Source organism: Equus caballus, chromosome 5 (genome assembly GCF_041296265.1).
Source record: "Equus caballus isolate H_3958 breed thoroughbred chromosome 5, TB-T2T, whole genome shotgun sequence".
Classification (NCBI taxonomy): Eukaryota; Metazoa; Chordata; class Mammalia; order Perissodactyla; family Equidae; genus Equus; species Equus caballus.
The window spans coordinates 78,652,258-78,676,883 of NC_091688.1; the positions used below are offsets into that span (position 1 = coordinate 78,652,258).

At 33.9% G+C, this 24,626-nt stretch overlaps 1 protein-coding gene across 1 annotated transcript in view; it reads left to right on the forward strand.

Moving 5' to 3' along the window:
• The window catches only part of HFM1 (helicase for meiosis 1), a 106,402-nt gene that overhangs the window by 48,982 nt on the left and 32,794 nt on the right, over positions 1 to 24,626 (forward strand). Inside the window, exons 20-27 of the mRNA XM_070267302.1 lie at positions 2,435 to 2,515; positions 9,578 to 9,669; positions 10,994 to 11,100; positions 11,199 to 11,246; positions 21,289 to 21,386; positions 21,470 to 21,601; positions 24,130 to 24,215; positions 24,449 to 24,532. Of these exons, the coding sequence (XP_070123403.1) occupies positions 2,435 to 2,515; positions 9,578 to 9,669; positions 10,994 to 11,100; positions 11,199 to 11,246; positions 21,289 to 21,386; positions 21,470 to 21,601; positions 24,130 to 24,215; positions 24,449 to 24,532 (728 nt within the window). The remainder of the gene's footprint in view (positions 1 to 2,434; positions 2,516 to 9,577; positions 9,670 to 10,993; positions 11,101 to 11,198; positions 11,247 to 21,288; positions 21,387 to 21,469; positions 21,602 to 24,129; positions 24,216 to 24,448; positions 24,533 to 24,626) is intronic.

A 24,626-nucleotide genomic window follows, 5' to 3' on the forward strand; every position in this document is an offset into this window, starting at 1 on the left:
GTTCTTATCCTAATCTGTGCTAATGAAGTATTCCTGTCAAACCTCAGCTTTATTTTTCATTTAACACTCAGTATTTCATTACCTATCTTTTAAAATATCAAAAGATTGTTGAGCATTTGTTAGAATTAGAAATTGTTCCCTCTTCATTGTTTTGACACTCTCTTCCAGTAAAAGAAAAAATGTTAGATCCACTAAAAATGTTTAGCCAATTTTAATTTGTTCTCTACTTGGATATACACATATGGCAAATAAAAATGCAGAGATAAGGATAAAGCGGTAAAATTGTCTTGCTTAAAGAGTAAATATGTTGTTGAAACATGGTGATAAGCAATACCATATATGCTGCTATTGAGAAACAGATCTATAAAATAGTTGTATTATCCTTTACTTATTGACCAATTTTGTAATAGAGTTTTTAAAGCATATATTTTGATTATAATGATCAAATACACACAATAAATCAGACAGCTCATGAGATATCTTGCTATATTCTGATAACTGTAATGATTTAATTTTTGTTAAATTAGGAGGATCACAGTTCATATTTGCCTTATCTTCTGTCATTATAGGGTAGCTAAGTTTTGCATACGAAGAATAGCCAAATTTATTGTATAACTGAATGTAATGTTTTGGTATCCTTGGAGGTCTGCCTTAAGTCTCTTAGGAAAGGTCGTTAGCATAAAATATGCTGTTTCCTAAATTTGGTTATCCTTTCTTGCTCAGTATCCTCCGATAGCTACCCCATCGCTCTTAGAGTAAAATGCAGACTTTCACCAGAGCCCACCAAGTTCTCCCTGACTTGATATTTCCCTGCCTATTTCTCTGACTTCATCTCTTATCGCTTTCTCTCTCTTTTATTCCACTCTCTCCAGACTGGCCCTTTTGCTATTCCCTAAACACACCAAGCTTGCTCCCACTTCAGGTCCTTGTGTTCTCTGTTCTTTATTCTTGGAACACTTCTCACATATTTTCACATGGCCTGCACCTTCATATCATCCAGGTCTTTGTTCACATATCAACTCCTCAGAGAGACCTTCCTGGGCTACCTTATTTAAACCCATCTTTACAGAGAGGAAGGCAAAATGATTTCCGTGTTGTTATTGCTGTTTTCCTGTTCTGGGAAAAGGTCATATGTTTATGTTGAAAATTAGGATGACTGTATCCTTACTTTATATCAGAAATTATGTAGCTTTATATCAGAAATACACATAAGCTTTAGTTAAAAACTTAAAAAACTATCATTCTTTAGGTTCTTTCTCAACTTTATTTTTCTTCATAGCACCTTTTAATACCTAAAACTATATGATTTACTATTTATTTGTATATTGATTGCTTTCTTCAGTAAAATATTAGTTCTATAGAGGGGGACCCTTGTCTTGCTCACTACTGTGAACCTAAAACTTAGAATAGTGCTCAGCATGTAGTAATCATTCTTCTTCGACTGATTAACTTACTGAATGTTCACTTAATAGTGAGTAATTAAGAAAATTAGCAAAGACTTCAAAAGCATTACTTAACCACACACTTAAAAATGTCAAGCTGCCTAAGCAGTGTTGCTTAAACTAAATTATTTCCCAAAGAACCTTGCCTTCTAAGGACTGTGTGTTTGTGAGGGACTACTCTGAGATTGAACAGATTGTGATATTCTCACTCTCTGCTCTGAACTACTTCCAGTCTCCTGGCTTTATAGCACAGAACAGAGAGAGCACTGTAAGCAGCAAGCTACTACAATTGCTCTTATCCCCATCAATCAGTGAGAGTGAACCTGCACTGCTTCCTAGTCAGAGGTTCCTAGGTAGCAATAGTGGCATATGCAGAGATGCTGGAGTAAATGCTAAATGCATCAGCTAAAATAGTCTTAAGTGGCAAGAGAGTGGCAAACTCGGAGGAGGGGAAAGACTAGTGTTTTTGGCACAATCTTTGTAGAACTATTTGACTCTTTATACTTTTTATATATATATATATCTTTGATAAAAGTTAAAAAAAAAAAGAAAAGAAAAAGAAAACCACTTCCATGTTCAAAGTCACATAGCAAAGTGGTTACTTAAACCAGGAGCAACTTACTTAGCCTCTCTATTTTGTTTCCTAATTTGTATGTGAAATAATATTAATACCTACCTTATTGTGTTATTTTGAGAATTAAATGAGGTAATACAAATATATCATTTTAAAAGCTCCAAGTTGCAAATGTTATTTTATCACTTACTGAGTATTATTTTTATTATTTGTGTTATTATTATTAGAAAATCTTTTTAGCATTTGGTTGGGTTCTTTTATTTAAATGAGTTTTTTCCTACCACTTAAGTAGGGACTACAGTTCTTCCTAGAGCAATTATGTACACAGAAACACAACTTTAGCGTATTTAATAATAAATACTGTTTTCTGCTTCTTCCTTATTTTACTAAAATAAAAATATATTCTCTAATTGAACAGAATTATGTTTGAAGAATCTGAATGACTTATCATCTCTGGACTTGATAAAAATGGATGAAGATGTTAATTTCAAACCAACTGGTAATTTTCCATCCTTGTTACTAAGTTTAATGGTTGCTTACTTAAGACTAAATAAAAAAATTTTTCTACTAAAATTTAGATAATGGTAAAATTAAATTGTGATGTCAGTTCTCAAGAGGGTATCAACATTATTAGCAAGATAAATTTATACAGCAGTCCTATTTATAAAATCATAGAACTTCTTTTTGATAGGCATAGAATTTGTCTTCACCAAATCTAAGTGACTTTTAGCAGAAGATTGAAATGCTCAAATTTCCTGGTTGCTTCAAACCTCTTATAACTCTTGTGGATATTCTTTTGCCACTTCTTAATTATTCAGATTGATTATCTGGATGGTTACTTAGGCTCCTTTTCTCTCTTTCTCTCTCTCTCCTTCCCTCCATCTCACTCTCCCTTACTCCTTCCCTCTCTTTTTCATTCTATTTAGAGTATAATAGAAAAGAGAAAGAATGTTTTGTAGATTTTAGCACTCATGATTGAAAGTTTCTTGGGGGAAAATATTGACTTCATTATTCCAAATTAATCCTTTTAAGAAAGAGTACATTACTGAATAAAAGTTGGGAAGTATAGAAAAGTTTTTTTAAAAAATCAACATTTGACTCTTTGTTAATATTTGGCATGTATTCTTCCATTTTTAATGCATTTTTTTATATACTTGCAACCATACTATAGAAATGTATGCTTTTATATCATGTTTTTATTTGTATTTAATATAAGGTTAAGTTTTTAAGACAATTTACTGCTCTCTCAGCCCTAGATTTATAATGTTTTTTTCCTTTCCCCACGGTCCTTATTCTGGTAAACCTAATTTTGTTTGTAAGAGTTTATCTTCTGTGTATTCTAGGATGTCTCAGTAGAGGGTCATGAGAATCACTAAACGTACCTTATTTATCTGTTCTTTAGATACTTCCACTCTCAAGAATCTTGTTCCCACTATCATTCCTTCACTGTGGAACTTCTTGAATTCACTGATGCCATTCCTTCTGCCTTTAAACATACCTGAGAAGTGTTCTGTTTAACATTTTTTCCTGTTCTCCATTGGTGAATACTCCCTGATTAATTTTCCCCTTCATAACACTCTTTTGTTCTGCTTCTTTTATTAATCTCTTTTTTCTGACCTTTTTTGCTTTACTATAGGTTTCTTAAAGTTTCAGACCTTGGACATTTATTCCCAGTTTATGATCATTTCTTTGAAAGGATGATTTACCTTCACAACTTCAGCTCTAATCATTATGTAAATGAATTCAAAATTGTAGTTTTGATCCTGATTTCTCACCTTTGCTCCAAAATTTCATCCTCAGTTTTCTATTGGGAATTTTTATTTACATATATGACATGAAGCTTGACTCCCAGAAGCATATAACAGTTAATTTGACCTGGAATAATGTGAAATGGAATGAACATAAAATTTGGCTTTCAAATACCTGGATTTCAGTCCCAGCCCTACCACTTGCTAGCTGTCACCTCATGCTTACCGAGCCTTAGTTTATTCATCTGCAAAACAGGAATATATTACATATCCTACTTACCTTATTGGGTTGTTGTGATGATCAAGTGAGATAATAAGTGTAAAAACATTTTACTGTAAACATGAGTTATTTCTCTTTTGTCCAAGGTCAGGAAAATATTTCACTGCTTGCCTGTTATTCTCAATAGCATAACCATTTTGCTAAGCCTAGGATTATAAAATATTTACTATCTTTGGTTTCTATTTCATTTATCAGTCATCCCATGTCCAGGTAGTTGTCAGATACTAAAAGGACAATCCAATCTTAAAGCCGAAAATATTCCTTATCACATACTAGGGTAATGTTTCTTAGAGTGCAGTTGGGTTGACTACTTGCTGTCAAAATCAATTGAGGTTGCTGTTATGTTAAAAATGAAATTAATGAATCCTATTCCAGACCTACAAACCTCAATTTTTAGGAGTCAAATCTAGGAATTTATATTTTAAGGCTGTTTCCAAGATGTTTCTTTTGCACATTAAAATTGAGAACCACTGCCTTGGGATTGACGTTTCAGTAAATGGTATAGTGAAAATCAGTTTAGATCTTCATCCCACACACCAGCTTATCTCAATGAATGTTCTGAGGGAGGAAAAGTTTCCAGAGGAAAATAGTACCCGGTAAAACTATGTTCTCTGTCTTTTCTAGGAGATTCATGGAGTTCAATAACATATTAAATGTGCTGAGAAGAAAAGCAATTAAAAAGAGCCTAAATTGGTTAACTTAGGGCTTTTACATGTTTATTTGCCCACGGAAACCTTTTTAAAGGAAGATTCATTAATACTGCAAAGAACACTAGCATTATAGAGCATGATTTGGGAAATGTTGTGATATACTAAAATGAATACTAAGTAGATTTAATGAAGGTATTTTAAAAATGGAAGACAAATGAAGATGTTTTTAAAATGGAAGAAAATAGAACTTATCTAATCTCTGACTGCAAAAGAGCTTTCCAGGCAACTTGAAAATTTCTACAGCATTTCTTTATTTTTAAAAATTTACATAGATAAAAATTAACTGTTTTTTTTGGTGTACACATTACTAAATGATCATGGGTCAAAGAGGAAATTTCAGAGAAAATAAGAAAATATTTTGAATTGACATTTGTAATTTGTGCCTTCTCTCATTTTCGCTAATCATTCTTTATAGAGTTTTATTAATTTTTTAGTTTTTTCAAAGAAACAACTTCTGGTTTTGCTGATCCTTTCTGTGGAATATTTGTTTCTATGTCATTGATTTCTACTCTAACCTTCCTTCTGCTTTCTTTAGTTTTATTTTGCTGTTCTTTTCCTAACTTGTTAAGATGGATACTTAGCTCTTAGTTTTCAACTTCTCTTCTAATACAATCTGATCTACTACAACATATATTTCAATAACATGAATTAGCTCATATGAAAATGGTAAAAGTGAGACTCATGTCTATGCAGCAAAAAATTTGTACTGATGCTACACCATTTTCCCCAGCACCTCACGTAGTAGCGCTGTTAGTCAGGGTTCTGCAGAGAAACAGAACCAACGGTATGTATATATACATACATATATATATATATATATATGTATATATATATATCTGCAATCAGCAACTTGGAGACCCAGGAGAACCAATGGTGTAGTTCCAGTCTGAGTCTGAAGGCCTGAGAACCAGGAGAGCCAGGGGTATAAGTTCCAGTCCCAAAGCTGGCAGTCTTGAGACCCAGGGAGAGCCCATGATTCAGTTCTAGTTTGAAGGCAGGAAAAGACCCAGTCCTAGCTCAAGACAGCCAGGCAAGAGGAATGCCTTCTTAGGGTCAGTCTTTTTGTTTTATTCAGGCCTTCAACTTATTGGAAGGGGCCACCGACATTAGGAAAGACAATTTGCTTTACTCAGTTGAAATGTTAATTTCATCGAAAAACCGTCCTCGCAGACACACCCAGAATAATATTTGACCAAATATCTGGGCACCCTTTGGCCCAGTTAAGGTGACACGTAAAATTAACCATCACAGCAGCTTAACATAAAATACACAAATCTAACTGAACTTAGCTGAATTCTCAGAGGAATACAGTAGTGAACATAATGCCCTTTTACCTGAACTTCCTCTGGGCCCAGATTGGCCATGTGCTCTGACTTGAAAATACATATTATGCAATGCCCAGTCTTTGAACATTTGTCCTTTGTGTTTATAACTCAGCAGCCTCAACTCTTTTTTCACCCTATACTATGAAGCTACTTAAGAAAAACCACAAAGTATTATATATATGTATATGTGTATGACTTTATGAGGAATTTAACATGTCTTTTTAACTGTGCTAGTATTTATATTAGGACTATTATTTAGGTTAGTGTTATTGTTAGAAGGTTGCATGGATGTTTTTAGTTGTTTGCTTCAACATTTTTTTCCATAAGCTCTGTTATTTTCAGTATGCAGTTTTGCAAAATGCAAGATTTTATAGGAAATTCATATACCGTATATTTACAGGAAATAAGTATTTATGTAAATGTACGAGAGTACTATATATTTATTTAAGGCTAAGAATTTTTGTTGGCTTTGTAGTATTTTCATTATCAATGAGTTTGTTATATTTTCTAATTTCCATTATGATTTCTTCTTTGACTTATGAATTATTTAGAACTATATTTTTTAATTTCTCTACATAGGATTTTCTAGTGAGTTTTCTTTCCTAGCTTTTTCTTGTAGTTGTTCTTGACATTTGATACAGTTGCTTTGTGACCAGATAACATTGTATGATTGCAATCTTGAAATTTATTGAGACTTGTTTGATGTCCCAGTATGTGGTCAGTTTTTGTAAATATTTTGTGTGTGCTTATCCCTTTGAGTTTAACCCCTCTCCCAGATAAAGATCTTGTTAGTTCTTTGATGCTTTATAAGAGACACTTCTTGTGTTTTGGTTAGCTGTTTTAGTTGCCTTTAGCAGAAGGCTTGGTTCATAATTATTTAGCCTGCCATTAATGTAGATGGAAGTTGCTTGCATAATATCTAATTACTTCTTTTTTTATGACTTCTTTTTCCTTGATATTACCAATATTTTCTTTTATCTCTTTGGACATTTGTTTTTTGTTATTTAAATTCTTAGTCTGTATGTTCCAATAATTCTGCTTCATAGAGTTTTTGCTTTTTAAATTTGTGGTCATAATACTCGTGTCTCTAGGTATTTATGTCTGTATGCTTGTATTCTTGCCTAAGTTTTCAGCTATTCTCCTTGGTAATGTGTGTAGGAGAAAGGCTCAAAGGGCCAAGTCTTAGTATATGTGAATTTAATAAGGTTTAACCTTCTGAAAATGGGCAGTAACTGCAAGTGGCTGGGAAAGTCATTAAACTGGAATGCAGATCTTACGTCTGTGAAGGAGAGGGGAGGAGGGAAGGAAGGAGGGAAGGAAGAAGAATTTAAGCCTGTAATGCAGTCTTAGGACCATTTGGCAAAGCTGATGGGGAATCTTCAAGTCAAAGTTGCCCATCTGAGGAGTCCCTTGTCTTACAGTCCTACGTCAGTAATTCTGCTGTGCTGAGTCCTTGGTTTGGAGCATCTCATGAGATGTGTAATCTCCATGTGAACATGGTGATTGCTTCAGAGCATAGCAGTTGGGGCCACCAATCAAAGACACTTCTTGTAGTAGGAGATGTGAGAGGTGCATTCTCATAGCCTCTACCTCCCCCTCCCCTACACCCTCCAACTCTGTGACTTTTTACTTTGAAATATACTGAATTTGCTACTATGAGAATATTCTTCATTCAACAGCTCTATTGATAGTAAGTTGCCTCTTTATTTCCTCTCTGCACTTGCAAATCTTTTTAAATTCTTTCCACTCCCATCTTGATTCACTTTTTTCATGGCTTTCTTTCTAGGTTATTTTTATACCTTACCTAGAAAACCTTCGTCCTTAGAAATAAACCAGCAAGTATCAAGTCTTTTCTCAAAACCTTTCATTTTCTGTAGCAGGGAGATACCCTATATTAATTTATAAACATCTAGGTTAAGAGGAGCATCTTTAAATATACCCTAAAGGTTAACGTACTAGTTCCCTTGGTAACCATATTCTTGATATCTCACACACTGATCTCAGAAGCTCCCTTTTATGAACCACTGCATTACCCACATTTTGGCTGAACATATTCACCAGCCTCCTAATTCAGAAAGTGGCTTTAAGCTGGCCTGCCTGCTTCTCTATTCCTGATTCTTAGTTCTGTCTACTGTACCATGTCCTTGATGCCTATAAGTCTGATGGAATGTCAGATTCTTCCCGTCTTCAACAAAACCTATAGCACAAGGATAAATGTTAGCCTTTCCCTTGAGAAGCAGTATGTCATTTTCCTTTTCCCAGATGTTTTCTGTGTGTGTTCACAAGGCTTGAAATTCTTTATGATGTTTTTGACAACTTATATTTGAAACTAGTAACCTTTTAAATGAATTCCATTTCATCACTTACCCCCACTCTACCTATCTCCCTACCCCCAACCAACTTGATGTTCTATTTCCAAAACAATTTATTTTCAAACTCTAATTTAATTAAAATACTGCTTAAGAATTTTAAGTGGTCCTCTGTTATTTTACAAAACAAATCCAAAATCTAAACTCCCTTAATAGCATTTCAAGACTCTTTCAGGGCTTCCATAGTCTATCATTCATCATGTTTTGATAATAAAAATAGGCAATATTTATTTAATGTTAGGCACTGTGCTAAGTATTGTATGTGTATTATTGCATTTAATCTTCACAACAAACATATGAGATACGTACTTCTCTTGTCCACACATTACATTAAGAAAGTGGTCAAGTAGCTTGCACATGAGCACCTACGTAATAAGTGGTGGAGCGAGGATTCGAAGTAGGTCAATTTGACGTGAACTCATAGTCACTATCAAGCCATATTTCTCATTACAGTATTCTAATGATAGTCTGTTTAACTTTACTTTTTTTTTTTTTTTTTTAAGATTTTATTTTTTCCTTTTTCTCCCCAAAGCCCCCCCGGTACATAGTTGTGTATTCTTCATTGTGGGTTCTTCTAGTTGTGGCATGTGGGACGCTGCCTCAGCGTGGTCTGATGAGCAGTGCCATGTCCGCGCCCAGGATTCGAACTAACGAAACACTGGGCCGCCTGCAGCGGAGCGCGCGAACTTAACCACTCGGCCACGGGGCCAGCCCCTTAACTTTACTTTTTTGATAAGCAAGTCTTGATTGTTCTTGAGGTCATAATGGCTTTATTTCCTTTCTGCCAAGGCATATTAGTTACTTTTAAATCCTGCTCAAGAACCCATTTTCCCTAGTAGGCCATCTGACACTGACCATTCTCTTAGGCTTTATTTCCTCTGTACTTAAGTTGAGTATGTAAATATCATTAACTGGATTTTGTCCTCTAGTCTAGCTATTTCCCATGTGGTTATCTCCCTAGCCAACCTGTAAGTTCTAGAGACTCCGTCTTCTAGATTTTTTGGTGTATCTTTTGTATCTGATGCCATTACAGGCACAGAATAGATGGTAAGGAAATGTTTGTTAAACTGATGAAAAAGCAAATTGTTTCAGCTGAAGGGGTAAATGTTTATTTTTTCTTTTCCTACAGAGGCAGGAAGACTGATGGCTTGGTATTATATTACATTTGAGACAGTGAAGAAATTTTGTACAATAAGTGGAAAAGAAACTTTATCAGATCTGGTAAATTAATTTTCACTAGAAAATAAATAATAATATAAAATAACATTGGGGAAACAACTAATTTGTATATCATATAATTTATGAATGAATGAACAGAAAAGAAAGCATTTCTTTTAGTGCTTGTATCTCCCCCCTTATATACCTTTGATCATGAGATATGGAATATTACTCCTTAGAATATATTTTCAGCTGTATCCCTGTATCTGGACTAAGAAAATTTATATGCATACCCAAAGTAGGGATGGAAGCTACCTTTCAACTTATGTGATAATGCTGATTACCTTGGTAGTGGCTACCAAGTGTAATATGTTGAGAAAGATTCCAAGATGATGGATGTGTCATGATATATTAGGAAAGGCTGCTATGAGTGAAAGACAATGAGGAACATGTGTGTTACGTACTTGCAAATCTTCCCTAAATCTTTTGCATCAGAATAACAATAACAGTAGAAATAGAATAGCATTGGTGATAGACCAGAAAAAAAGAACTGAATGTGGATAAAATGGGAGTTAAAACAGGTTATACTAAGATATCAACACTGGGGGCAGCTTTGCTGCTACAGCAATGAATAGAGCCAAAGTTGTTGGTACCTGGTAACTCTACTGGTCCTTTCTCCCTTTACTGGAGACATGAATATGAAACAAGATATTTATATTTATTCTCAAATTTAAACCATTCATTTTAACTTAAAATATTTAAGTTGATTGTTTGTGATAGGCTTGTTATGCTAAAAATTGCACAAAAATTGATGAAAAGTAAAGGCTGTATGAATTAGAAAAGGTGTTAGTTTCATTTTACAGATGTGAGAAACCAAACCACAGAGAGTGCTTTGCTCAAAGTCATCTGGGAGAACTAGGCTCCAGAATATAAATTTTTATAAATATCTAAAGCATTCTTTCCATTGCAAAACTAGCCTCAATAGGGATAGTGATTTGCAAACTATAGAAGGGTAGATAATAATATAATAGTAGTAATAGTAGTAGTAACAAGAGCTACATTTATGGAGTGATTACTCTGTGGTAGGCACTGGGCTGAATATTTTAAATTTTATCTTATTAATCTTTACAGTCTTATTGGTATAGTCCCAGTGTTTAGCACAATGTCTGGCATATAACAAGTGTTTGTTAACATTTGTTAGTGAATGAATGAATGAATCCTTAAAGAAGCAAAATATATAAGGCAAATTTTTAACTCTATTCTGCTAAATGACAAAACTGTGATGTCCCAAGGCATCATTAAAAATAAATAAATACAGAGAAAGAGAATGAGAGGAAAGAAGTAAAGAGTGGACATAATTAAATGGACAAAGGATGAAATTTTATAGGTCACAATGATAGCCAGCTGCAAGGAATTTCTTGATGTGCAATTGAGGATAAGTGAAAAGAAAACACTGAATACTTTGAACAAAGATCCAAATCGGATAACTATCAGGTACAGAAATTAAATATGTTCTAAATAATTTTTAAATAGTTTTATTTAGTTAAAATAATAATAATAATAAAAGTTTTACCTTGTGTTTTTATTTACAGATTTCCAATGGAAGGAAGAATTAAAACAAGAGAAATGAAAGTAAATTGGTAAAGATAATGAATTCATATTTATGAAGTTTTTTTAGTTTTAAAACTTATCTGATTTGTTTTCCTTAATACAAAAAAGAGCATATTTACATAAAAATAAGGAATCAGAATGTGCATGTGAAATTAATTTCCAAAAACTCTCAGAATTTAATTGAAATAGATAATTTGTGAATTTTTTTTGTCAACAAATATTTATTGAGAGTATGTTCTATTGAGGCAAGGTAGATGACAGAAAGAAGATATGCTTCTCATTATCAGGAGCTTTCAAGTTAGCTTGAAAGAGAACTATGTGTATAAAAATAATGGACAATATGAAAACACATGTAATAAATGTCTAATGAATGATAGTGGTATTCTGGGAGAGACAAATAGTAGAAGCAAAACCATGAGTGAAGGAATGCATATATATCAGTGGGATGACCATTCTGCCAAGAATGGGAAGTTTGTATAGAGGAATAGTCATTGGAAGAGTAAACTAAGGTTACATTGTAACTTCTAGTGACTTTTACCCAGTTTGCAATCACAAATACAATGATATTCTTTTCTGCTGTGCCAAGTGCTTGGTTTTCTGAGTATTTAGGTCTTAGTGTTAAATCTTTTGATTTAGATGATGCGATTTCGGGTGAAAACACTTTTTTATGTGGCTCAATAAAACCAGTTAGTCAAAGAACTTCTTTTTTCCTCCTTAGCTAGAGGAGGTCATTGTTTCTCTGGGATACTTCCTGACATCTCATTGAATTTTATGTCGCAAATACCTTCAAGTCTTGTCTACAACTCATCAGGCAGATCTATAGCTTGGACAACAGAAGTTAACATTCTGTTTCTTTGCTGTGTTTCTCTAGAGATTCAAATATCCTTAGAGATCACAGAGAATTTAGAGATCATCTAGCCCAGTTCTCTCGTTTTACAAATGAAGTAAGTGATGCTCAGATGAGTTGTAACTTGCCCAAGGTTACGTTGCTATACTGGGGACTGAGCTAGAACCAGAACCTAGATTTCTTGATTCTCTCAATGTTTTTTCAAATATATTCTATTGCATCAACTATTGAGTCAAATTAAATCAAGATATTTTTCCATAAGCATCTTTTTGGGAATACTGTATTGCAGTTTTAATGACTCCATTTATCTTGACTTAAATTGTGTCATACATTCTTTTGATTGGGACTGTCAGATTTTAAAATTGAGTGACTTTATAATTGTTTTTATGCATGTCATAATTTAGTTTCCCATTATCACCTCCCATCTTTATGTGTCTACTTGAGCATGGCCAGGAAGAGAGGACATGTGTGCGGTCTTTTTTTCATCCAAAGTATACAGCCTTTTGGTGGGTGATAATGGCTAATAATTACCACTTTCGTGTTTTTCTCATCTCTCTGTTACTCTGCTGAATTTCAGATCTGTTCTTTTTCAAGTAGGTGTTAATCCTCTTAATTTTAAAATTTTATCCTTCAAGTTTCTGCCTTTTAATTTAAGGCTATTTTTTATTTTTCATAACTTTAATTCTCAGGTCTTTCATCTTCAGCGTTAGCTCTGTTTTCTTTAACTCGTATTTTTCAATAAACTCAGGATATATTTCCAAATTAGGGATATCTTTTCTTATACACTTGTTTCTTGTTATTAGATTATATAAGTATGTCATGGATTCGTTTTTAAAGGGTCAAAAATAAGATTTATAAAGCAAAAAGTAGAGTCTCCCTAGACCCCCTTTCTTTCTTCCTCAGAAGTAACTATAATCAGTAGTTTGCATCCTTCCAACTTCCTTTCTGTTTATTTGGTACATGCATATGTGCTAGTAAACATATGTAATGTCTACTAGATAAACAAGATCATACTGTAATTATTGCTCTTGTGATATGTCATGAAGATTCTTTCTATATCAATGCATACACATCAACCTCATTTAGTAGCAATGTATTCTATAGTATGAATATATTATAATTTTTAACCACTCCTTTATTGAAGAAGAGTTAGATGGTTTACAAATTTTTGCTGTTACAAATAGTGCTGAAATGAACTTCCTTGTATTTACACCATATTTTTTGAAGATTTCTGGGTGAAAGGATATATACCTGAAGAGATTTAATAAATAATGCAAAATTGCCTTTGAAAACGTTTCTCTGATTTGTAATCCCTACCCACAATATTAAAAGGTTAACTATTTGCACATATCACCCCCCATGCTTGTTTTGTATTTTGAACTTTTGTCAGTGTAAGGAGTGAAAAGTTGTATTTTAAAATTTGTAAATCCCTGATTATTAGAAGGGAATATACATATTTGGTTTTATACAGAAGTTTTAAGTTGTTATAAAATCATACATATTAGTCTTTTCTTTATGACTTCTAGGTTTTGTGTCTTGTTTAGTAAGGTCTTTCCCATCCTGTATTTCTTAGGATTAGGTTCAACTATATAAAACAGTAATGAAATGAATTAACAATAGCTCAAACAAGATAGGCTACTTTTCTCTCACAGAATAGACAACTCAAGAGTAGATAGGCTAAGGTAGATATGGTGGCTTCGTGGTCATCAGTACTTGGGTTCCTGTCTTCTGTTCTGCCATCCCACATGTGACTTCTGTTTTAAGGTCACCTTATTGTCCAAAATGACTGCCAGAGCTTTAGCCATTACGTTTGAGTATCCTCTGTCTTTTCAGTGGACTTCTTGGAAGTCCAAGATAACACTTTTGCTCCTTGGCTAGAACCTAGACTTTCTGGAAGTTCCAGAGGACACTTTGCACCTAGGTACATGGCTATGCCTAAGTGCAAAGGAGACTGGGAAATGTCTTGGTGATAGTGTGCCTAGATTAAAATTGGGATTCTGCTATTAAGAAGGAAAGAGAATGAATGTTGAGTAGGCAAAGCAGTCTCTGCCACACATCCTAAGATCATAGTACTTTTCTTATCATTTCTTCTAATACTATAAAGTCATTTTATTTTTACCTGTAGACTTTTCAGAAGGCATCTGGAATTAATTTTTGTATATGGTATGAGTTAAGAATTTATTTATATTTTGTCCCCAAAAGATAGTCAAGAGTGTTTGATAAATATGTTGTCTTTTTCTCTTTGCCTTTTGATTTGAAATGCCACCTTCTCATAAAATAAATTCCTAAGGGTCTGTTTCTGGACAGATACTGTTAGTCTATTTATTTTGTTGCTGTGACAATACTGTTGTTTTACTTGCTATTCTTTTATTGCATATTTTGTTTTCTGGTAAAGCAAGTCCCTCCTTATTGTTCTTTAAAAAATGTTTTTGGTTATTCCTGCATTTTTCCTTCCTATGAACTTTAGAATCAGTTCAACAAGATCTATAAAAAGTCCTGTCAAAATTGGCTTTATAGAGGGGCTGGCCCCGTGGCCGAGTGGTTAAGTTCGCGCGCTCTGCTGCAGGCATCCCAGTGTTTCATTAGTTCGAATCCTGGGCGCGGACATGGCACTGCTCATCAGACCACGCTGAGGCAGCGTCCCACATGCCACAACTAGAAGAACCCACAACGAAGAATACACAACTATGTACCGGGGGGCTTTGGGGAGAAAAAGGAAAAAATAAAATCTTAAAAAAAAAAATTGGCTTTATAGATTAGTTTGGGGAAGAATTCTTGTTTTTACAATTCTGAAATCTTTATCTAGGAATATGGTATCTCTCTCCATCTATTCAGATCTTTATATGTCTTTCTGTGATATTTTATAATTCGTCATTTATGTTTTATATTTTTGATAGGTTTATTTATCAGTATTTTATGGAGTTTGATATTGTGAACAGAGTCTTTTTTTAACAATGCATAACGTATTTTATAATCAGTTGGTGGTGGTATATAGGAAGGCTACTAGTTTTTGAATTTTGATGGTTTTCTCCGGCTATCTTGCTGAACTCGCTTAACAGTACTAGTAGTCCTAGTAGTTGGTTTGCTGGGATTTCCTAGATAGACAATCATATTATGTAAAGAGTGATAGTTTTATCTTTTGATTTCTAATAGCTATAACTCTGTTTTCTTTAATTTGTTGTAGATAGAACCTCTAGTATACTGGTCTCTAGCTTCAGAGAGAGCAAACATCCTTGTCTTAGTACTGCTTTTAGTGGTGAAGTTTCCAGTGTTTCACCATCAAGGGATTCCTTACATTTTTTGGATTAGGTTCTGGGATCCATCAACCTTCTTCTCACTTGTTTGTAAAAACAGGTTTGGGTTCAGAATAGAGTGCCAGCAACCTATTTTAGTTCACCATTGTCACTAGATCTGAAAGTTGGGTTTCTCCACAATTTATTTTATGATCTTTGCAGGGTTTCCAACTTTTCTTGAATCAATTTTTGTTTATTTGTATGTTCCTGAGATATCATTTATTTCATCCAGCTTGTCAGTTTTTATGACATAAAGTATTTTGTTTTCTAAGAAGTTAAAAATTTACTCTGAGGGTGCCGGCCTGGTGACGAAGTGGTTAAGTTTATGTGGTCCAATTCGGCAGCCTGGGGTACACAGGTTCGGGTCCTAAATGTGGATCTACACACCGCTCATCAAGCCATGCTGTGGTGATGTCCCACATATAAAGTGGAGGAAGATTGGCACAGGTGTTAGCTCAGGGATAGTCTTCCTCAAGGAAAAAGAGGAGGATTTGCAACCAATGTTAGCTCAGAGCCAATCTTTCTCACCAAAAAGAAAAATTTATTCTGAGTATGTAATGTCTCTTTTCTAATTTCTAATATTATTTGTGTCATCTCTTCTTTTTCTTAATCAGATTTGCCAGAGGTTTTTATATTTTGAGCTTTTCAAGCCATTTATTTTTGACTTATTGATCATGTTTAATAGTTCTGTTCATTTTAAGTTTTTTCTTTTGCTTTCTATGTTTTCTGTTTCATTAATTTCTAACTTTATCTTTATTTTATTCCTTCTACTTTCTTCTTTTTGTAGTCTTTGTAAGTGTATGTTTGCTCCATTTATTTTGTTTTTCTTATATTCTAAAAAATATTTAAGACTACAAATTTTCTAGTAAGTACCACTTTGACATTGTTCTATATATTTTCTAAGTCTATTTTTATTCTTTCTAGTTTATACTTTTTCCTTAAATTTCCTCTTTAAGAATTATTTAAAATCATGTTTTAAAATTTGAAAGTAGTAGTTTTTTTAAAAGTCATCCTTTTATTGTTAATTTCTAATTTTGTTGGATTGTAATTAGAAAATGTGGCCTGTCAGAGTTCTGCTTTATGATATTTTTGTGATTTCACTTGTGGCTTAATGCCTGGTTAATATTTACAGTTGTTCTATGTGAATTGTAAATGAATAAATGAATGATGTGTTTCTTGGGTACTAAGTTGTATATTTTGCCATTAAGAAGAGTTTGCTAATTGTGTTATTTAAAGTGAAATATCACCCATTTTTCATGTAGAGGTTTAATAATAAAAAGAAATTTATTATATTGTAAGAGGAAAATGTATTGAAAACATAGCAAGATTATATGATGGATCTAGAAATATGACATCAGGTAGTTCAAGGGAATATATATCCCACCGCATATTTGGAAAAGCAGAGAAAGAAGGAACAAGTACACAGTAAACAGAAGAGTGATGTATTGTCTAATTAGCTGTGGCTTGTGGGAATGACTATAAAAGTTTGGGAGGGGTTCTGCAATAAATGAAGGAACAGATCACATGGAAATTATCTTCTTAGGATTGTACATAAAAGAGTTGTACTTAACCTGTATGTTTTGGACATTTATTAGGTTTCACAGGTCTGTTGGCCCGTATGTCCATGTCTTTTTTGTTCTGTCTTGCCTTCTCTGTTGCCAGATGGAAGGGCGCTGGTTAGGTGAGTCAACTAACTGTCCTATCAGATGCTTTTTGCTTTTAATTCTGTTTTATCTAATATTAATAATACTCGTTTTACTTAATATATATTTTTTGTTCTTAATGTTTGCCTATTGTCTTATTTTAAATATAATTTATACAGGTAGCATGTAACTAGATTTTTGTCACTTTTTAAATCCGATCTCAGAATTCTTTTAAAAGTGAGGAATTCAGTCCATACACATTTATTATTATTACCAATATGTTTGGACTTACACTTATTGTTTGTTTCCGGTTAGCATGATTATTGCTTATTTCTTTCTTTTTTCCTCACATTCTTTTCTTTTGCCTTTTCTGCCTCTTTTTGGATATATCAAGTTTTCTTTGTTTTTGTTCTTCTAGGAAGCTCTTCCTTTAAAATTTACATTGCGTCTGTGAATTTATATTTTTCTACCAATGTCTATAGAAAATGAACATTTTAAAACATCCCCAAACGAGACAGAAACTTTATCACATTTTCACTTCCTTCCTGCCTCTTGCTCTCTTCCATTTTCAGATCATCCGGGATTGTAAGTGCCAGGTTGTGAATTTTAAAATATTTTACTGTGCATTAAAAATTATAGACTTACCTAAGATTTTTTAACTGATTTTTTTCTTTGCTTACTTCCTGCTTTTTGAAGATCTCTGTCTTCCTTTTCCTTAGATATATAGTTTATTCTTCTGGATACATTCTCCAGTAATTTTCTGGGTCTTTGTAAGCCTGAAATGTATTTTGCCCTCTCATTTGAATGAGTTTGACTAAAGCTTTTTTCAGAACTGTCTCTGATACTGTTCTTCTTGCATCCATTCTTGGTAATCCAATCCTTATCTGTGTTAGGATATTTCCCTGAAGGTCTGGCTGTTGTGTCTTTATTTTTTATTTTGCGTAACACTCTGGGGACTCTCTTGGTATGTAAACTTGTATCTTTCTTCAGCTCTGGAAAATTTTCTTCTATAATTTAATTTATTTCTTCTCTCTCCTCTCTGTTCACTCTTCTGGAACTCTGATTGGTAAATGTTGGAACTTCTGACTCTCCACCACATTTTATACTTTCTCTCATATTTTTTATCTCTTCTTTCTTTTTATTGGCTCTTAGGAGAATATCTTAGCTTATTCATCCATCTCACTAGTTTGCTCTTCAGTTTTATCTGCGTTTTCTCAGTGATAAAATTTTTATTTTACTGGATCTCTGCTTGACTTCTAAAATGTGCATGATATTTCTAATCTTCTGAAAATATTAATTATATAAATTGATTATACTTGGAAACATTTTTTCTGTGCACTGATAACTCCATTTCCTCAATTGTCAATTATTTTATTTATTAAATTGTATTTTTTTATGGTGGTGGTATTTTCTCAAATGTTAGGTAGTTCTTCATTGTTTGCTTTTGTATTTGTAAATATCTTTTTGCCTGCCTATTCTGTTACTTACTATCTCTAATGATTGTGGAGAATTAGTTAATTTGCTGCCATAAAAATGTGGAAATATCTTGTAATCTAAGAATAAAGTTTTCTTATCTCCTGGGGGTTTGGTACCTACCTGGAGCACTGCCCTGCCTCCCTGGCCTCAGTGCCTATAATCCCTGCTTTAGCCTCTCAATACATACCACAGCTGCCTAATGTTTTCCGCAAATGAGAGAGAGTGGCAGGGGCAGACTAACCTAACTGCTCAGAATATGGCCTTCCAGTGAATTGCTCAAATGTCTTAAGACCCTCTCTCCTTCTTGATCTTGATTCTTCTGCATGCATTAGGGATAATCTCTTCCAGTTATGTTTTTCTCATAGATTTGATCTTCTTTATAGATCTGATTTCTAACATTCAACTTTCTCATCCACTAATGGCATACTTTCTTGCTTTCCTGTAGTTTTATGGATGGAGACACACATACATAAGCACACATACATGTAAGTCCATCATTTCGTGGAATTTGAAGAGGGATAAATATATAGAAGACTCCATGTGCCAACTTGATCCTTTCTCTAAGTTGTTTCTTTGAGCATTCTTATGTTTAGTCAGAGAAAATGGCTTCAGAATAACTTTATTCTCCTCTCAAGAGAAAGCTATACAGCTTCATAGTACACCTTTAACTCCTCTTCATTTGAAGGATTTCTACTCTTTCTATACACAGACCTTTTCTGAACAATCCTTCCTTTGCTAAGTTGGCCAGGATACGGAAGTCTTTGGGGGGAGTTCTGGTACCATTTTTATTAGTTTGCTAACTGAGGGAGCTGAGATCAGATCTTAAGTAGCTCAACCAGTGACAACAATAATTAGTAATAACTATTTCTTGAATTTTTGCTGTGTTCCAGGCACTACATTAGATGCTTTACATACCTATGGCAGAAACTGCTAGCTGACTATCCCAGAATCTATTCTTACCTACACAGGAAAAAGTCTACATTTACTAGTCAACTTTGTAACTAGATGTGGCCCTGTAATTAATGAGATGTAGGCAGAACTGTGCTAGTCTTCCTAGATGGCTGCTTAAAGGAAATGGAACCAGGTGATAAACAGGGCATCATTTCTTGTCTCCCTGCCCCCTTCCTCCTACATGCTGTGTGGAGTGTATGTGTAATGACTGGAGCTCTAGCAGTCATCTTAGTCCATGAGGTAGCCTGAGAATGGAAACTGTACATGGCAGAGCAGAAATATAAGAGGATTCTGGGTCTCTGGTGACTTGAAGAACCATTATACCAAGCCCTGGACTGCCTAACTATGAATTCCTTTTACAGAGAGAATAAACCAGTTGTATTTAAGCCTCTATAGTCTGATCATGGTTAAACCTAATCCAAACTGAATCAATACCTTATTTCATTTATTACAATGACCTTGATTTAGTTATTACTTAACTACCATGCAGCTCTGCCCCCATGAGTTGAGGTGGCAGAGATACCACCTCACCTGAGGCTGTGAGACTTCTGTTTCTACTGAGGAGAAGCTCAGGTGGCCTTGCCTGGTGGAGAGACAGACAGCCCTGTCAAAGTTCTGTATCTGCTGGAATAAACCCCTGTCCTCCCTTCGGTTCCTGTTTTATTACTGCTTGTAATAGGGTTTCTGACAACAAAGTAGGATGTTGAAAAGTGTCCTGTTTATTAATAGACATATTGCTGTTAAATGCTACTTCAAAAGTTTTATTTTTACTCTAGCAATTCAGTGTATACCCTGCATTTGTGCTTCCTTGGATAGCTTCACAAGGAGTTTTATTTATCCAGCACTAAAAGCACCCCATCCACATTTTTTCCTTCAGTTTCTTCTTTGTTAATAAACTGTGTTAACTTTACAACCATGTCTTAATAGATGATATAAAATAATTTTCAAAAGAATTTACTATAGCCTAAAGAAGTAGTTAATCTATAGTTTTAGCTATATCCACCCATTCTGAGAAATGAGTTGGTTGCTTCTTTCTGTTTTCACATATCATCTGCTAAAACTAAACCATAAAATATAACTATTTTACAGTTTCTTTTTGTATACCTGACTATTTTTGGTCTTATAAGGAGACCCCCAGGAGAGTAATACATGTCTAATAATTCTATTTGGATCCATAGGGTGATTTGCATATCAGTGTCTGGTTAGGTGAGTAAACAGGCAAAGCAGGTAGAAAAGAACCTGGGATATAGTAGGCACGATGGATGGTAACTCCTTTTCTCCCTTCTTACCCTCCACCCCTCAAATTTTGCAGCCAAGCAACTGCTGGTTTCTGATAATCAACTAATATGCTACCAACCTTCATGTGTTGAACAGAATCCTCAGCACCTAACACTATACTTGTCACTCAGTAGGCACTTAATAAATATTTGTTGATTATACAAATTGTATTGTTTTTCTATAACACCTATACAGAGCCAAAAGGCAGAACTGTTTTGGAGGAGAATATGACAATTTTAGATGTGTTGAGATTAAAGAAACTGTCTAAGTGAAAGTACTCTGTAAGCATTTGACATTTATCAATCTAGAGATTATAATCATAATCTTGAGAAGAAATGAGATTTTTGAGAGAAAGAAAGGTTGAGTGAATAGAGAAGAGTAGAGAAATAAGAACTGGACTTATAGAGGTAGGGAAAAAGAAGTCAACAATGACTTGCAACAATAATGAACAGAATCATCTAGTGTCACAGAAATCAGGGCTGAGAGGAATTTTAAGAAGAGACACTTCAGTCAGTGATGTCAAATACTGTGAGATAATAATTTTTAAAAGGAAATTTAAAATGAAATTTCTTCTTTCCCTCAGTCTTATTCAGGCTCAGCTAGGATGCATTCCCATACAAGACTTTGCTTTGACACAAGACACCTCAAAGATTTTCAGAAATGGCTCACGAATTACAAGATGTATGTTACAGGATTAATGGATTTTTCAATATTTTTCCAGTAAACTAGTATACTAGATTTAACACTGGAAACTTTTGTTTTAGGGTTGTCAGATTTTGTGGCTATTCAAGAAAAGAAGTTTGCTGTACTGTTGAACAGTTTGATTTTAACGAAATGTTTTAGATGTAAACTTTGGGAGAACTCTCTGCATGTATCCAAACAGCTGGAGAAAATCGGTAGGTACTGAATACAGGCAGGCAGTTTGTCAGTGTCTGCGAATCATTTTTTATTTCACTGTTTGGAAAATTATTATATGATTCTTTAAGGAAAAAAATGTTTGTAGGCCTAAATAAGGTACTGTAGTTCTCTTGAAAATCTGATTTTTTTGGCTCCTGCTTAAAGGATTCCATTTGAAATCAATTGGAAAACCTAATAAAAATTAATGCTCTTATTTTAAAATTTGTTCTCAAACCAAGAGTGAAATTTTGTTTTAGTACTTAGGTCACTATGTGTTACTCTCTCTTCCACTTTTATGACTATTTTGTTTTGATCTCAATGACAAGGTACAGAGCTAGCAATCCTGGCCATTCCTAGTTCATTGTAGAAAATTATGTCACTTTATATCTTAACTTTTTCTCTTTATTTCAATAACTAGAGTATTAGTAATGATCTTCATTGAGATTCTACAGACAAAAGATTGTGCCTAAATATTTCCTGTCTATTGGGATTTAGCTAAGGGTTTGAACTGAAAAACTCTAGAGGATGCCAATTACAAAGACTGGAATATGACTAAAGGACTCTGGGGTTTTCCAGTTTGGTGCCTTTGGCTTTATGACCCTACTCCTTCTTAGATGGCTAGAACTCTAAAAGGAGAGTTGTTATCCTATGACTGACAGCCTTTTATCTTTACGATTTTATATGCATCTTGGGGATGTTAAAAAATTACCTAGGGGCCAGCCCTGTGGCTGGGTGGTTGGGTTTTTGTGCTTTGCTTTGGCAGCCCAGTGTTTTCGCTGGTTCAGATCCTGGGTGCAGACATAGCACTGCTCGTCAGGCCATGCTGAGGTGGCATCCCACATAGCACAACCAGGGGCACTCACAACTAGAATATACAACTATGTCCTGGGGGGCTTTGGGGAGAAAAAGGAAAATAAATTCTTTAAAAAAATTATCTAATGGGTCATTAGGGATTGTTTTATTATTCCTTGAATGAAGATCTCCAACTATTTTGTGAGGAAGTCCTACATTTTATTTCCTTTAAGTTTGAACTCAGTGGAGTGGCAGAGGGCTGACCAGTCCTGGGAGCTGGGGTGAAGGTGGGGATTGGCTGGTGAAAGTAAGGTCAAAGTGGAGGAGAGATTTCTGATGTAAAGACTCACCTTGCTACAGAAGTCCTGGCAAAGCAAATGCCACACCCATCCACAAGCACAAGAGTTCTGCATTGGGAAACGCATGTCATACAACATTTAGAAAATAGAAGCTTAGAGAAAATTTTGAAATTAGATTAAATGATTACTAGTAAAAGTTTCATTATACTTGAAAAAGTCAGTCATTCTGACTTTCTAGGATATTGTCAGTCTGGGCATCTGTTGCATTCTATCTGTTCCAAATTGCTGAACACTAGGTGTGTTTTTTCACACTTACTCAGTATAGCTAAACAGAAAGAAGCAAATATTGCCCAGCAAAATTCATATACTAGAAAAGTGAGAGAATCCAAACAAAGATGCAAATCTAAGTTCTTATTGATCATAAGGAAAAAAATAATGAATACAAATTGATTTTCAACAATGTTTATAAACTAAAAAATTAAAAGTCAGGAAAAGTTTTGAGGGAAAATGAAAACGAACATTAAGGAATTATGAATATCAATTGCGCCTTAAGTATAGATTATAGTGAATAATGAATAATAATTAAAGATATGAATAAGGAAACAGGAGTGTCATACCCTTACCAGTGAGTAATATGTGTGCCTTAGACAAGGTGGTAATATTTTGGAATTTTATGCTTCTGACAATATTTTCTATTTCAGGATTGGGTTAAATTCATTCATACGAGTGTAAGAATTTTAAACTCCAGTTTCTTAAAGTATAAAGAAAAAGAAAAGGTCCAAAGATGGAAGTGAACTTGATGTATTTAAGGAACAAAATTAAAGCCAGTGTAGCTGGAGAGTAGTCAGCAAGAGGAGAATGGTAGGAAATTAAATGGGAGAAGTAGGCTGTGGTCAAGTCATATAGGTAAGGGAGTTTGGCCATAGTAAGGAACTTGTCACTTTAGTAATGGAAAGGCAGTGGAAATTTTAGGCAGAAGAGTAAAACTATCTGATTTAGGTACAGAAACATAGAGAGAATTCTATCTCTAAAACAGAAATGCTTAGAGAGCCATAGCTTCATGAAGACAGTATTCCCATACCCGATTCGTGTTGCCTTTTTTTCAACCCTGAGTATAACAGTAGGTGTCTCTTGGTACTTGCTCTATGGATGACATATGGTAAAGCTAAGAGATGAGTTGTCATGTAAACCAAAGAGTTCCTCTTTGTTTTAGAAATCAAATGCATGTTTTATTTCAGTTTGAAAAAAAAATGTGAACAGTTGAATGACAGAGCCCAAATAATCCAGCTGAAAACATTTTTTTAAAACTTTAAAAATTAGTTATTAGTCTGGATCTTTAAAATTTCTTTTTTACTAATGTAGTTATTAAATATTTAAGCATAGATATAGTTTAAAATGGATTGTTTAAAAACTGCTATTTGATTAATTTTCCACAGGTATAACATTGTCGAATGCAATGGTAAATGCAGGTTTGACTTCCTTTAAAAAAATAGAAGAAACAGATGCAAGGGAACTTGAACTGGTATTTAATATTCACTTATTCCTAGTGTTATCTGAATTCTATCTAAGAATTCTAAAGCCTAGCTTTTATATCATTATTTCTGCTAAAAAATTGATCTTCCTTCTCTTAGTCGTAAGTATTTTAACTTAAGGTTTTGGGTATTAAACATTATTAAAACTGTTGACTCTAAAAAATATTTTACTGAAAGAATTTTTAGTACTGTGGTAAGAATATAATGATATAAATATTTTTAGATTTTAAATAGACATCCCCCTTTTGGAACTCAGATAAAAGAAACAGTGATGTATCTTCCAAAATATGAACTTGAAGTGGAACAGGTAAATGTTTTCTGGTTTTTATATATTTTGATTGGCTTTTCAGGAATATAGCTGACTTGGAGCTGTGTAGTAAGGTTATTTTTAACACTTTTTA